This window comes from Nycticebus coucang, chromosome 3 (assembly GCF_027406575.1).
Source record: "Nycticebus coucang isolate mNycCou1 chromosome 3, mNycCou1.pri, whole genome shotgun sequence".
In the NCBI taxonomy this organism is placed as follows: domain Eukaryota; kingdom Metazoa; phylum Chordata; class Mammalia; order Primates; family Lorisidae; genus Nycticebus; species Nycticebus coucang.
The window spans coordinates 9633518-9649620 of record NC_069782.1 but is presented as its reverse complement, the minus strand read 5'-3'; the positions used below and the strand labels follow the sequence as shown (position 1 = coordinate 9649620).

General features: G+C 51.5%; 1 protein-coding gene across 3 annotated transcripts in view; it reads left to right on the top strand.

Moving 5' to 3' along the window:
* Positions 1-16103, top strand: part of LOC128580556 (DNA dC->dU-editing enzyme APOBEC-3F-like) — a 48235-nt gene that overhangs the window by 14622 nt on the left and 17510 nt on the right. Inside the window, exons 5-10 of one of the 3 annotated variants that reach the window (XM_053582529.1) lie at positions 1124-1280; positions 2424-2700; positions 2921-3035; positions 5982-6141; positions 8347-8569; positions 8778-8892. In XM_053582529.1, the coding sequence (XP_053438504.1) occupies positions 1124-1280; positions 2424-2700; positions 2921-3035; positions 5982-6141; positions 8347-8569; positions 8778-8892 (1047 nt within the window). Of the gene's footprint in view, positions 1-1123; positions 1281-2423; positions 2701-2920; positions 3036-5981; positions 6142-8292; positions 8570-8777; positions 8893-16103 lie in introns of all 3 variants that reach the window. The other 2 variants (XM_053582527.1, XM_053582528.1) reach the window with 2 other exon arrangements.

Genomic DNA, 16103 nt, shown 5'->3' with positions numbered 1-16103 from the left:
CAGCCCCCATCACTCACCAGCTCTGTGACCCTGGTAGGTGACCCCACCCCTGTGTGCCTCTGCCACCTTCATCTGTAAAATGGGATGTCTTGCTGGCTTCAGGCAGGTGACAAGTGCCCAGACACATGCAGTGAGTAGAGCTCAGGTATAAACATGGGGGTCTCAGAGTTAAAAACACATTTGTGACATGAGCAGGTGGAAAGTCAGAAATGAATGGAGCTGAAATGTCCAAACCCCTTATTTGGGGGTGGGAAGTTTTGTTTTCCTTTGTTTATTTTTTTTCTTTTTCTTTCTTTCTTTTTTTTTTTTTTTTGAGACTGAGTCTCAAGCTGTTGCCCTCAGTAGAGTACAGTGGTGTCACAGCTCACAGCAACCTCAGACTCTTGGACTTAAGTGATTCTCTTGCCTCAGCCTCCCAAGTAGCTGGGACTACAGGCTCCTGCCACAGTGTCCAGCTATTTTTTTTGTTATTGTTGTTGTAGTTGTCATTGTTGTTTAGCTGGCCCAGGCTGGGTTTGAACCTGCCAGCTACAGTGTATGTGGCTGGTGCCATAACCACTGAAGTATAGGTGCCATCTTTTTTCTTTTCTTTTCTTTTTGAGACAGAGTCTTACTATGTCACCCTTAGTAGCGTGCTGTGGCGTCCCAGCTCATAGCAACCTCAAACTCTTGGGCTTAAGGGATTCTCTTGCCTTAGCCTCCCAAGTAGCTGGGACTACAGGAGCCCGTCACAACACCTGGCTATTTGTTGTTGTTGTTGCAGTTGTCATCATTGTTTAGTAGGTCTGGGCTGGGTTTGAACCCTCTAGCCCCGGTGTAAGTGGCCAGCACCCAAACGCTGAGCTACGGGCACTGAACCCCCTCATTTATTTCTAATGGTTTGGAGAAGGGTGAACAGAAACACTGGGAGAGTGGACGTGTCCCACTGGAAGGTCACCCCCCCCTGCTGCCCCTGCTCTTCCTTTCTCCCCAGTCTACCTGCCTGGGGAGGCAGCAGAGGCTCTGGTTGGCCAGGGCTGGGAGGCTCAGTGCCCAGGGGGTGCAGGAAGCTGAGCTCAGCAGCCCTGAGTCTGTGGGGACCCCAAGGGACACCATTTTTTACCATTCTCTTTTATGCCTTCAGAGAGCCAAAGATGGGAATGTCTCCAGGTACATTCTCCTTCCACTTTAACAACAGACCCATCCTTTCCTTCCGGAATGACACCTGGCTCTGCTTTGAGGTGAAAAGAAACAAGGACAACTCATGCAACTCCCTCGACAGTGGGGTCTTTCGGAACCAGGTACCCACACTCTGACCACATCCTGGGCAGGCGCGAAGGCTGCTGTGAAAGCACAAGATAGAGGAAGAAGTACAGGGGCAGACCGTGGGCGTGCAGGGGCCTGTTTGCTTCTCACTCTTCTTTTTTTGGAGACAGAGTCTCACTCTGTAGCCGTGGGTAGGCATCAAAGCTCACAGTAACCGGAAACTCTTGGGCTCTAGAGATCCTCTTGGCCCAGCCTCCCAAGTGGCTGAGTCTATAGGCGCCACTACAACAGCCAGCTAGTTATTCTTTATGGTAGAGATGGTGTCTCACTCTTGCTTAGCCCTTGAACTCCTGAGCGTAAGCAATCTACCCGCCTCGGCCCCCCACAGTGCTGGGATTATAGGAGTGAGCCACCGCGCCCAGTCTTCTTCCCACTTTTCTGAAGTCCTTGGCCTAGACATTCCTTCTGGACTGCCCTACCATCTCATGACCCTGGGATGTGACTGATCACTAAAAGCCTGTTGACAGCCCACCCCTCACCCTACTGTTTCCTAAGGTCTGGGAACTAAGCTTTGCGTCTAGCAGGTGGCAAGGACAGGGCACTGTGGAGAGCTGGGCCGTGGCCCTGGTTCCTGCTGGGCTACTAGGCCTGCCCCGCCACTCCCTTCATTCCTGCACATTAAAGACATGTCATCACACCATGGATCCCCACACACTTCATCCTATACTGCCCCCCGGCCACCCTTGCCCCCTCACCCAAGCAGGAGATCCTTGAGAGTATGTTGGGGCTAGTGATGGGGGGCTGGCTGGCCTCACAGCAGTATCATCCCATGGAAACATAGGGGGTCAGAAATGCAATTTCGTTTGTCTAGGCCCCATGATGAAAAGGTGGTAGAAATTGGAGAATAATTTTCTTATCTTTATTAGTCCAGTGTATTTAGCATAGTATTTCACCCTATGGTTCTTACAAATTCCTCATGAGATAGAGTCCTTTTTTCCTTCCCCAAGTCTTTGAAATAAGCTGTGTATTATCCATTGTCCACATCTTAATGCAGAGCCACAATTCAAGTGGTCAGTGCGGGCCCCCAGGATGGGTCCAAGCAATACACCTCTGCCCCGCCCTGTACTCCACCTGCTTCTCCACCCAGAGTGCCCTCTTCCCTTTTTCTTCTCTCCCAGGGCCCTCAACATTCTCGTTGGCACACAGAAGTGTGCTTCCTGACCTGGGTCAAGTCCCAGCTGTCCCGTGACCACTGCTACCAGGTCACCTGGTACTTGTCCTGGAGTCCCTGCGTTGACTGTGCATGGCAAGTTGCTGACTTCCTAGTCAACCATCCAAATGTGAGCCTGACCATCTATGCTGCCCGCCTCTACTACTTCTGGAGACAGGATTACCGCCAGGGGCTGCTCAGGATGGCTGAGCAAGGGGCCCAGGTGCACATCATGTCCTCTGCAGGTGAGAAGTGCGGGTCAGGAGAGGGATTTCTTTATGGATACCAGAGGAACTCATAGGTATGGACGCCAGCAGAGATGAGTGTCCCAGGGGAGTTCTCCTAGTCCTGAGCCAGCCCGAAATCTAGTGGCAGCCAGGAGACCCGGACCTGGAAGGGACAGTCCAGGGAGGCAGAGGAGGGAGGCCTGGTGGGCCCTGACTACTGTTTCCACTCTGATTTCAGAATTTGAACACTGTTGGGAAAACTTCGTCAACTCAGAAAATCCTTGGGTCAATAAAGGGAACAAACTGAAAAACAACTATGAAAAACTGGTCTCTAAGCTGGACGAGATTTTCAGGTAAGAGGCTCCCTGGTGCCAAATCCCCTGTCTTCCTGGCCTCTGTGCTTCTCCTTGGCCTTCCCTGGGTCCCTGACTAGACCCACTGAGCCCAGCCCACTAGCCCTCCCCAACTCAAAGCAACCTCTCTGCTTTCCAGGGCCCTTCTTTTTTTTTTTTTTTTTTTTTGTGGTTTTTGGCCGGGGCTGGGTTTGAACCCGCCACCTCCGGCATATGGGACCTGCACCCTCCTCCTTGAGCCACAGGTGCTGCCCTTTTTTTTTCTTTTTGAGACAAAGTCTTACTATGTTGCCCTCAGTAGAGTACTGTGGCGTCACAGCTCACAGCAACCTCAAACTCCTGGGCTCAAGCGATTCTCTTACCTCAGCCTCCCTTGCAGCTGGGACTATAGGTGTCTGCCACAATTCCCAGCTATTTTTTTGTTGCAGTTGTCTTGTTGCTTAGCAGGCTCAGGCAGGTTTGAACCCACCAACCCTGGTGCATATGGCTGGCGCCCTAACAGCTGAGCTACGGGTGCTGAGCCCAGAGCCCTTCCTATAAGAGGCTCATTTCTGCCTCTGGACTGACTTCCAGCCTCCAGCCCCTGACCTGGCTCCTTCCAACAGGGCACGGTCACTGAGCCTGGTCAGCAAACTGAAGGCAGACGGGTCTGAGTATGTATAAGGTGACACTCAGCAGTTTTGAGAAGCATCAGGGCAGAGTTGACATAACAGTGAATGAATATGACCTTCTCAGGTGTGGATGTAAGGACATGCCACAGGCCAGGCTTTCCTTTCCTCCCAGTTCTGGAGGCTGGAAGTCACGGTCACAGGGTCAGCAAGGTGGTGTCCTCAAGGCAGCTCCCTTTGCGGTTTGGACATGGTCACTCGGGACTGTGTCCTCAGCGATCTCTCCTCTGTGCCCCTGCCCCACAGGAGCCTCTCAGTGCCTCAGAACTTCCTCTTCTTCTAAATGGCCCAGTCATGTGGGGCAAGGGCTCACTCAGCAGCCTCAATTTAGTTGAGTCACCTCCTGAGTGAGCCAGTCTCCAAACACAGCCACACTCGCAATTGCTGGGGTTAGGGCTTCAGCACGCAAACGCTATGTGGGACACGGCTCAGCCCATGACAATGACATAGGGCCCTTGTGGTGGAGCCTGGCTGGGGAGTGCGGGGTCCCTATTCCCTGTGTCTGTCTCCCGGGTGGCACAGCCCCTCCATCCTTGCTGCCTCCTCACCCCTCAGTACTATCCCCATTAGCCCCAGGCCGCCCTTCTGTCACCCCTGTCACCTTGTCAAACCTCCCTGAGATGGAGCTCTGGGTGAGGACAAGCTTAGGGCTGGGATGGACAATGAGCAGATAGAAAACCTTCACTGGGGGCAGCGCCTGTGGCTCAGTGAGTAGGGTGCTGGCCCCATATACCGAGGGTGGTGGGTTTAAACCTGGCCCCGGCCAAACTGCAACAAAAAAATAACTGGGGGTTGTGGCAGGTGCTTATAGTCCCAGCTACTCAGGAGGCTGAGGCAAAAGAATCATCTAAACCCATGAACTGGAGGTTGCTGTGAGCTATGACACCACGGCACCCTACCGAGGGTGACAAAGTGAAACTCTGTCTCTAAAAAAAAAAAACACCTCACTGGGCAAGTTTACACTCACATAAGATTTTAGAGAAGGCTCGGTGCCTGTAGCTCAAGTGGCTAAGGCACCAGGCACATACACCAGACCTGGTGGGTTTGAATCCAGCCCGGGCCTGCCAAACAATGACGGCTGCAACCAAAAAATAGCCGGGTGTTGTGGCAGGCACCTGTAGTCCCAGCTACTTGGGAGGCGGAGGCAAGAGAATCACATGAGCCCAGGAGTTGGAGGTTGCTATGAGCTGTGATGCCACAGCACTCTACCCAGGGCGAGAGCTTGAGGCTCTGTCTCAAAAAAACAAAGGGGGGTGGTGGTGGTGCCTGTGGCTGAAGGAGTAGGGCACCGGCCCCATATGCTGGGGGTGGTGGGTTCAAACCTAGCCCCGACCAAAAAAAAAAACAAAAAAACCAAACAACAAAAAAAAAGACTTTAGAGAAAAAGTAGTTTTGGGGACCATGTGGAACCTGGAGATTCTCAGAGCTTTTCCAGAAAGGAGGAGAAAGGAGGAGGGAAGCAAAGAATCAGAGTGGTCCTGGAAAGGCAGCTCAGGGAAAGGCAACTGGGCCCCCAAACAGGAGGGGAGAGCAGAAGTCGGCACCTGGGTTTAGGAGGACAGGGGAGGGACCTGTGAGAGGCTGTGGGCAGGGTCTGCACAGGGTGACCTGGGACACCTGCCACCACTGTTCTGTGACATGGGGACAAGGGTAGACAGAGTTCAGCCCGTCAGGTGCAGCTCTGAGCACCAGATGCAGAAGACCAAAAAGGGATTGGAGTTGGGGGTGGGAGGCGTGTGCAGCACGGGGGAGGCACTTGGGGCCCACACCCCCTCCTCCTGCTGCCTCCCATGTTGGCCTTCTGAGTGGGAAGGACCAGAACATGGCACACACCTGGCCCCTCCTGGGTCCAGTCCCTAGAGCCTGGTCCTCCGCTGGCTGTCCAGGGCAATGCTCCCTCTGTTCCTATTTCCCCCAGATCTGTGTTCACGCTCCTTGGCCGTCAGGGTCATCAACTTGACCTATGTGGCCAGGCCACACCGTCCCCCCTTCCTACAGGAAAGAATGAGGCAGGTCCCTCCTTAGACTTCCAAGGGGTCTCTGCTCCCAGGAACTCCCTGGTCGGGAGCAGCAGGAATGTGCTGGGGGACAGGCAGCACAGGCCCCTCCTTCCCTCCATCCCCCCTGCCTCTCAGCCCAGGGCGCCTCTTCCTCTCTCCCCAGTTCCTGAGAAGGCAGGGGACACTCAGGGCTATGCAGGGCTGGGGGAGGCTCAGCAGCCCTGAGAATGCAGGGAGTTGGGGACAGTCTGGTTTTACTTTTCTTCCTGGGCCTTTAGTGACCCGATGGAGGGAATGTTTCCAAACACGTTCCACGAGCAGTTCAACAACACACCTGCCTCCCATGGTCAGAAGGACACCTGGCTGTGCTTTGAGGTGAAAGGAAACGGGAACAGCAACTCACTTGGCTCCTTCCACAGGGGGGTCTTCCGAAACCAGGTATGACCCACGCTCTGCCCACATCCCAGGGAGGCGCTAAGGCCGCTGAGAAAGCCCCGGAGGAAGGAGTGCAGTGGCAGACAGGGCGCAGGGGGCTGTTGGCTCCCCACTTTTATTAAGTCCTTGACTGGGATGTTGTGTCTGGACTGCCCTGGACTGTGATGACCCTGGGGTGGGATTGCTCACTAAGCTTGGCGTCCAGCAGGCTACAGGGCAGGGCAGTGTGGAGAGGTGGACTGTGGCCCTGCTCACGGCTAGGCTGCTGGACCTGCTACCCTTCCCCTGATTCCTCCACATCAAGGACGTGTCATCACACCACAGTGGCCTCTCCAGCAGTGTCCCAGCTACCCCTGCCTCCCTCACTCAAGCAGGAAACCCTTGGGAGTGTGTTTGGGCTGGTTGTTCTGGGCAGGCTGGCCAGCAGTGTCAGCCATGGGAACATTGTGGGTCAGAAATGCTATTACATTTGTCCAGTCCCCATGCTAAGAAGGTGGTAGAAATTGGGAAACTAATTTTCTTTCTTTTTATTATTTATTTATTTTCTTTTTGAGACAAAGTCTCACTTTGTCGTTCTCAAGAGAGTGCGGTGGCATCACAGCTCACAGCAACCTCAAACTCTTGGGCTTAAGTGATTCTCTCGCCTCAGCCTCCCAAGTAGCTGGGACTACAGGCGCCCACCACAACACCCGGCTATTTTTTGTTGTAGTTGTCGTTGTTTAGCAGGCCCGGGCTAGTTCGAACCTGCGAGCTGGGTGTATGTGGCCGGCACCCTAGCCGCTGAGCTACGGGTGCTACCTGGGAAACTAATTTTCAAATCTTGTTTAGTTCAGTGTTTCTAGTATAATATTTTAACCTGTGTTTGATATAAATTCCTCATGAGACAGTTACTGTTCTTTTTATGCTTTTTTTTTTGAGACAGATTCTTACTTTGTCGCCCTCAGTAAAGAACTGTGGCATCGTAGCTCACGGCAACCTCCAACTCTTGCGCTCAAGTGATTCTCTTGCTTGCATCCGTCTCCCAAGTAGCTGGGACTATAGGCACCCAGCACAGCGCAACACCCAGCTGGGTTTTGTTTTTTTTTTTTGAGACAGAGTCTCAGCATGTTGACCTGGGTAGAGTGCTGTGGTGTCACAGCTCACAGCAACCTCCAACTCTTGAACTTAAGAGACTCTTGCCTCAGTCTCCCAAGTAGCTGGGACTACAGGAGCCTGCCACAACGCCCGGCTATTTTTTTGTTGCAGTTGTCCTTGTTTCTTAGGTAACCCAGGCCGGGTTTGAACCTGTCAGCCTTGGTGTATGTGGCCGGTGCCCTACCCATTGAGCTATGGGCACTGCCCACACCTGTTTATTTTCTTTTTTTTTCTTTTTATTTTTTTGTAGAGACAGAGTCTCACTTTATGGCCCTCGGTAGGGTGCCATGGCATCACACAGCTCACAGCAACCTCCAACTCCTGGGCTTAAGCGATTCTCTTGCCTCAGCCTCCCGAGTAGCTGGGACTGCAGGCGCCCGCCACAAAGCCCAGCTATTTTTTTTGGTTGCAGTTCAGCCAGGGTGGGTTTGAACCCGCCACCCTCGGTATATGGGGCGGGAGTCCTACTGACTGAGCCACAGGCGCCGCCCACACCTGTTTATTTTTATCAACAGGGATCTCCCTCTTACTCAGGCTGGTCTCAAACCTCTGAGCCCAGGCAATCCACCCGCCTCAGCCTCCCAGAGTGCTAGGATTACAGGCGTGAGCCACCGCACCCGTCCTTTTATGTTTTGAAATGAGCTGTGTATTTCAAACGCACCTTTGTCTCAATTCAGAGCCACAATTCAAGTGCTCAGCAGCTACCCATGTCCTGTGGCCCCCATGGGTGGTGCAGCTCCACAGCCCTGCCCAGCAGACAGCAGGCAGGGACCAAGCCCAGCCCAGCGGGCCCGGCAGGTGCTCAGGGTGCCTCCTAGGTGGACACCAGGAGCAGGGCAGATAGAGCCCATGCAGGGGTCACGAATGGGGCCAGGGGAACTAAAGGACAGAACAGAAGAGGGCAACCTGGAGGAACCAGGTGCCCTGGGGCTCCTGGCCTGCCCCCTCCTACCACTGCCCCACCCCTGCATTCTGCCTGCCCCTCCACCCAGAGTGCCCCCTTCCATTCTCCTCTCCCAGGTCCCTCCCAAGACTCGTTGCCATGCGGAAGTACGCTTCCTCACTTGGTTCCAGGGGATGCTGTCCCCTGACCTCCACTACCAAGTCACCTGGTACATATCCTGGAGCCCCTGCCCTGACTGTGCAGATCTTGTGGCTGATTTTCTGGCTAAACACAGAAATGTGAGCCTTACCATTTTCGCTGCCCGCCTCTACTACCACCGTGACCCAGAAGTGCACAGGGGACTTCGCAGGATGTATGAGGAAGGGGCCAAGATAGACATCATGGCTTTTAAAGGTGAGAGGTGGGGGTCAGAGGTAGGGCTGTGGTAGGGACTATGGGGAAGTCCATGGTCTGGATGCCATAGGAATGTGAGTGTCCCAGGGGAGCCTGCCCAGGTCTGACCAGCCTGGACCCCCCCACTGGCAGCTGGGAAACCCAGCCCTGGGAGGGCAGGGGGAGGGGCTGCTGGGCTCTGATTGCTTTCTCCACTCTTTAATTTTAGAATTTAGACGCTGTTGGGACAACTTTGTCTACAACCAAAGCAAGCAATTTGTGCCATGGAAGGGATTGAATAAAAACTATGATAAGCTGGTCACTAAGCTGGATGAGATTTTCAGGTGAGAAAATTCTAGCACCACATCCCCTATCTTCCCGGCGTCGGTGCTTCCCCTTGGCCTTCCCTGGGTCCCTGACCAGACCCACTCCGGCCTGGCCCTCCTGTCCTCCTGCCTTCAGGCCATCCCTCAGTGCTCCCCCACTTTAAGGCGTCCTCCCTGCTCTCCTGGGCACTTCTGTCAGGGGCCCCTTTCTGTCTCTGGACCAACCTCTGTCCCTCAATCCTGGGGTCCCTGACCTGGCTCCTTCCAACAGGCCACAGTCACGGAGCCTGGTTAGTAAACTGAAGGCACACAGGTCTGAGTATGTATAAGGTGACACTCAGCAGCTTTGAGAAGCATCCTTTCTTCAAGTTGACATGAGAATTAAGCCCTCCTTGTCCTACCCAGCTAACGCAGCCTGTGGGGAAAAGCACTTGGTACAAACACTGCTCCAGAAACACGGCCGTGGGGGCCTGCCTGCTGCGGCTGCCACTGTACCCTGAAGCCCGTTTTCTCTGCAGCCTCTGAGATGACCTGCTCCAGTCCAGGATGGTCACCCACCGCGGCTGCTACAGGTGGAACTTGCCAGCACTCCGAACCATTACCTGTGCCAATGGACTTTTTGGAAGAGCAATAGCTAACATTTCCCCTTGTTATAAAACTCCTGACCTTCCCTGTTCTGAATTTTAATTTTCTCTTCCCAAATACAACATTGAAGGGAGAGATTCGCCTCTGATTTTATTTGACTTCCACACTCAGTGTCACAGCGGACTCCAAAGCTGATTCACCTTGGGGAGAATCACAGGGTCTCGGGACTATGCCTGAGCTACCCACACTGGTCTCCCCTCCCTGCTCCTAGGACAGAACTCCCAGATTTGTTTTCTGTTCTGTTTGATTTTTTGTTAGAACTGGGCAGGGATCTTCCCCCTTCTCTTGGGGAACCCTTCTGGCAGAGAAGGTTCTTTCCTCCTATTGAGGGCAGCTGGGAGCTTAGGAAAGATGAGGTTTGGGTGAGGGCAGGATTTTCCCCCCTTTTGGAGAAGGCTATTGGATTCTTGTGAAGTGTGTGCTTTATCAGTCCCTCTGTCTGATTGGCCTTTGTATATTCAGCACTTGCTTTTAATCGGCCTTGGTTTTTTTCCTAGAAACTAAACCACCGAGATAATATAGTTACAAACGAGCTGGCAAAGATCAAAGGCACGTCAAGATATTTTCTTGAACTGTAGAGTGTAACATATTGAAACTTTACAGGGTTGAGCATTCAATCCCTTGCTCTTAACACTAAGCTAAAAGGCTGTGGCTATAAAATCATGTTCTCCACATAAGATACACGTTTCTCAAAAAAAAATATATACGTTTCTCATTAATATCTTAAGGCTAACACAAACCAAATCTTTCAGTCGCACTCACGTTTTGGGAGGCCAACACCAGAGGATCCCTTGAAGACAGGAGTTTGATTCCAGCCTTGGCAACATAGAGAGATCCCTATCTCTACAAAAAAAAAACAAAAAAACACAGTAAATTAGCCAGGCATTGTGGCTCCTGTTGCTGAACTAAAAGTGGCTCAGTCACCTGTCACTATAGCCAACACAGAGACAAGAAATAGATCAGTGTATAGCTTTATTATCAGAAAAGCTGGCAATTCAGGAGAACAGTAAGAGTAACCTCGCCAATGGTGCGCTGCCATTGGCAGAACTAAAAATATAACATAGGCGGCACCCATAGCTCAGTGGGTAGGGCACCGGCCATATACACTGAGGCTGGCAGATTTGAACATGGCTCAGGCCTGCTAAACAACAATGACGACTACAACGAAAAAATAGCCGAGCGTTGTGGTGGGTACCTAAAGTCCCAGCTACTTGGGAGGCTGGGGCAAGAGAATTGTTTAAGTCCAAGAGTTTGAGGTTGCTGTGAGCTGTGATGCCACAGCACTTTACCCAGGGCAACAGCTTGAAACTCTGTCTCAAAAAAAAAAATTATACGGTGGCACCTGTGGCTCAAGGAGTAGGGCGCCGGTGCCATATGCCAGAGGTGGCGGGTTCAAACCCAGCCCTGGCCAAAAGTCACAAAAAAAAAAAAAATTATATATATATACACACACACATATATGGCGCCAAGGGCAATAAAGTGAGACTCAGTCTCTACAAAAAAAAAAAAAAAAGAAACTGAAACAATTATTGAAATGTAGCAATGATCCAAAACGGTAGGTTAAGGTCTTAAATGGCCACAATAATTAAAGAAAGTCCATCCCGGGCGGCACCTGTGGCTCAGTGAGTAGGGCGCCAGCCCCAAATGCCGAGGGTGGCAGGTTTGGACCCAGCCCCGGCCAAACTGCAACCAAAAAATAGCCGGGCGTTGTGGCGGGCGCCTGTAGTCCCAGCTGCTCGGAAGGCTGAGGCAAGAGAATCGCTTAAGCCCAAGAGTTAGAGGTTGCTGTGAGCCGTGTGACGCCACGGCACTCTACCGAGGGCGGTACAGTGAGACTGTCTCTACAAAAAAAAAAAAAAGAAAGAAAGAAAGTCCATCCGGTCTTACAGCTGCATTAATTAAAGTTTCCATTGTGCACCATCACCTCCCAAGCTTCCCTTTAAGATTACCTTCTTTATGGCCCTCTCCAGCTGGGCCTGAGCTCCTGCACCTACAACTCAGTTTACATCTCAGTTCACATGAACAATGTCTTTGGCTCTTCTGCATTTTAACTTTAGTGCGATAAACCAAGTTCATATCCTACTTCACCCCCACTTGTGATTCTAGCTACTGTACTCGGGAGGTCTGGTGCAGGAGGATCCCTTGAGCCCAGGAGTTTGAGGCTGCAGTAAGTTTTCATTGCACCAGGGTATCCAGCCTAGAGAACAGAACAAGACCTTTCCTCTATTAAAAAAAAAAAAAAAGGGTGGGCGGCGCCTGTGGCTCAGTCGGTAAGGTGCCGGCCCCATATACCAAGGGTGGCGGGTTCAAACCCGGCCCCGGCTTAACTGCAACCAAAAAATAGCCAGGCGTTGTGGTGGGCGCCTGTAGTCCTGGCTACTTGGGAGGCTGAGGCAAGAGAATCGCTTAAGCCCAGGAGTTGGAGGTTGCTGTGAGCTGTGTGAGGCCAGGGCACTCTACCTAGGGCCATAAAAAGTGAAACTCTGTCTCTACCAAAAAAAAAAAAAAGGGTGGGGTGGGGGGAGTCCAGGCTGGGCACAGTGGCTCACACCTGTAATCCTAGCACTCTGGCAGGCCGAGCCAGGTGGATCACCTGAGCGCAGGAGTTCAAGACCAACCTGAGCAAGAGTGAGACCCCAGCTCTACTAAAAATGAAAAACTGAGACAAGAGTATCACTCAGCCCAAGAGTCTGAGGTTGCTGTGAGCTATGCTGTAACAGCACTCTACCATGGCAACAAAGTGAGACTCTGCCTCAAAAAGAAAGAAGAAAAAAGGGCAGCACCTGTGGCTCAAGGAGTAGGGCCCGGTCCCATATGCCGGAGGTGGTGGGTTCAAACCCAGCCCCGGCCAAAAAAACAAAAAAAAAAAAAAAGAAAGAAAGAAGAAAAAGGCAAAGGTGGGCGGTGCCTGTGGCTCAGTCGGTAAGGCGCCGGCCCCATATACCGAGGGTGGCAGGTTCAAACCCGGCCCCGGCCAAACTGCAACCAAAAAATAGACGGGCGTTGTGGCGGGCGCCTGTAGTCCCAGCTACTCGGGAGGCTGAGGCAAGAGAATCGCTTAAGCCCAGGAGTTGGAGGTTGCTGTGAGCTGTGTGAGGCCACGGCACTCTACCGAGGGCCATAAAGTGAGACTGTCTCTACAAAAAAAAAAAAAAAGGCAAAGGTTACGGGATACATTTTGGGTGCGGGACACAGGATTAGCAGGACTCTACCTAACAAATTCAAATATTGTGACCTGGTTGTTTATACCCTCACATTAACCTAAAATTAAAAAAAAAAAAAAAAAGGGCCAGGTGTGATGGCTCACAGCTTTCTTTTTTTTTTTTTGAGACAGAGTCTCACTTTATCGCCCTCAGTAGAGTGCTGTAGCATCTCAGCTGACGGCAACCTCTAGCTCTTAGGCTTAGGCGATTCTCTTGCCTCAGCCTCCCAAATAGCTGGGACTACAGGCACCCTCCACAATGCCCGGCTATTTTTTGTTGAAGTTTGGCCAGGGCCAGGTTTGAACCTGCCACCCTCGGTAGGTATATGGGGCCGGCGCCCTACTCACTGAGCCACAGGTGCCGCCCCGCCCAGCTATTTTATTTTATTTATTTATTTGCAGTTTTTGGCTGGGGCCGGGTCTGAACCTGCCACCTCCAGCATATGGGGCCAGTGCTCTACTCCTTTGAACCACAGGGGCCGCCCAGGCTCACAGCTTTTATCCTACCACTCTACCACTCTGGGAGGCGGAGGCAGATGGATTGCTCAGGAGTTCGAGACCAGCCCCAGGAAGAGGGAGACCCAGTCTCTATTAAAAATAGGAAACAAACAAACAAACAAAAAACCTAGTCGGGCAAAAATAGAAAAAAAAACACTGGCTAGATGTCATGGTGGGCACCTGTACCCCCAGCTACTTGGGAAGCTACAGCAAGAGGATCACTGGAGCCCAAGAGTTTGAGGTTGCTGTGAGCTATGATGCCATAGCACTCTACTCACTGCAACTAAGTGTGACTCTGTCTCAAAAAAAAAAAAAAAAGACAAAACATTCAGGATTCAAAAACTGCCTCACTGCCTCATTCAAACACTATCTCACAGCTAGGTGCTGAAACTTTTACCTCTCTGTAGCTTTCTGGTCCCCTTCTCATCATTCCTCCTCTTTGTCTTCACCAAACAGCTCTTCCATCGAAAGAGCTGTTGAAGTCAAAACACTTAAAAGGCTTGGTGCCCATAGCTCAGTGGTTAGGGCGCTGGCCACATGCACGGGGGCTAATGGGTTCAAACCCAGCCCCGGCCTGCTAAACAAACAAGCAAACAAAAAAATAGCCGGGCATTATGGCGGGCGCCTTTAGTCCCAGCTACTTGGGAGGCTGAGGCAAGAGGATCGCTTGAGCCCAAGAGTTTGACTTTGCTGTGAGCTGTGACGTCACAGCACTCTACTGCAGGTGACAAAGTACGATTCTATCTCAAAAAAAAACAAAAAGATATTTTTACATGTTTGCATATGTGTTTAGATGTGTTTCTGTGTATGTACATGTATGTAGTCTGTCTGCTGTGTCTACATAATAAAATATGGGGCAGTCAGCTGCAAATCTTTTTTTGTTTTTTCTTTTCTTCTTTTTTTTCCTGAGACAGAGCCTCAAACTGTCGCCCTGGGTAGAGTGTTGTGGCATCACAGCTCACAGCAACCTCCAACTCCTGGGCTCAAGCGACTCTCCTGCCTTGGCCTCCCAAGCAGCTGGGACTACAGGCGGGTGCCACAATGCCTGGACATTTTTTGGTTGTAGCCATCATTGTTGTTTGGCGGGCCCAGGCTGGATTCGAACCCCCCAGCTCAGGTGTATGTGGCTGGGCCCTAGCCGCTTAAGCCACAGGCGCCGAGCCTTTTTTTTTTTTTTTCTTAATGAGACAGTCTTACTGTCCTGATAAAGTACCATGGCAACATAGCTCACAACCTCAAACTCAGGGCCCAAACAATCCCCCTGCCTTAGCCTCCCTAATAGCTGGGACTACAGGCATGGGGACTGTGCCCAGCTATTTTTTCTTTTTCTCTTTCTTTCTCTCTCTCTCTCTTTCTTTCTTTCTTTTTTAGAAGAGATGGGTAATCCTAGCATTCTGGGAGGCGGAGGGGGGTGGATTGCTTGAGCTCAGGAGTTTAAGATTAGCCTTAGCAAAAGTGAGACACCGCTCCCCGCCCCATCTCTACCATAAATAGAACTGAGGCAAGAGGCTCAAGCAATCCCCTTGCTCCAGTTTTTCAATTTGTTAGTAGAGATGGGGTCTAGCTATTGCTCAGGCTGGTCTTGAACTCCTGAGCTCAAGCAATCCACCTGCCTTGGCCTCCCAGAGTGACCCATGGTGCCCTGAGCCTGGCCTCAAATAAGATTTTTAAAACCTGAAACCAGGGTAGCGCCTATGGCTCAGTGAGTAGGGCGCTGGCTCCATATACCGAGGGTGGCAGGTTCAAACCTGGCCCTGGCCAAACTGCAACAAAGAAAATAGCTGGGCATTGTGGCAGGTGCCTGCGGTCCCAGCTACTCCAGAGGCTGAGGCAAGAGAATCACCTAAACCCAGGAATTGGAGGTTGCTGTGAGTGGTGATGGCACAGCACTCTACCAAGGGTGACAAAGTGAAACTCTGTCCTTGTTTTTTTTTTTTTTGCTTTTGAGACAAAGCCTCAAGCTGTTGCCATGGGTAGAGTGCTGTGGCATCACCACTCACAGCAACCTCCAACTCCTGGGCTCAAGCGATTCTCCTGCCTCCACCTCCCAAGTAGCTGGGACTACAAGCGCCTGCCAAAACGCCTGGCTGGTTTTCTTTGTTGTTGTTGCAGCCATCATTGTTGTTTGGCGGGCCGTGCTGGATTCAAATCCACCAGCTCAGGTGTATGTGGCTGGCGCCGTAGCCGCTTGAGCCACAGGCACCGAGCCGAGACTCTGTCTCAAACCTGAAACCAATTACTAAATAAAGTTCATTCTTTTTTTTGGGGGGGGGGGGTGGAGATAGAATCTCAGTATGTGGCCCCTGGTAGAGTGCTATGGCATCACAGCTCACAGCCACCTCAAATTCTTGGGCTTAAGCGATTCTCTTGCCTCAGTCTCCCACGTAACTGGGACTACAGGTGCCTGCCACAGTACCCCAATATTTTTTGGTTGCAGTTTTCATGTTGTTTAGCAGACTGGGGCCCGGCTCGAACCCTCCAGCCCTGGTGTATGTGGTGGTGCCCGATTCACTGAGCTAAGGGCACCGAGCCTAGAAGTTCATTCTTGGCTTCTTCAGTTCTGTCAAAAGACCCCAAAAATTTAGATCTATTAATCAATATATCAATTTTTAGCAAAGCGAATAAAAAGAATCTTGTATGATAAATTTTTATCCTAATATGTAATAAACGGTTGTTCCAAAAGTTTAAAAAAAAAATTTTTTTTTTTTTGGCCCGGGTTGGGTTTGAACCTGCCACCTCAGGCATATGGGGCTGGCACCCTACTCTTCTGAGCCACAGACGTCGCCCTAAGTTAAGAAAATTTTATAGGACTAAGACTTGGGTTTGTGAAAATGATTATAGATCTAAACAAGTCAGAAAGGTGTATAGGGCTTGGCGCTCGTAG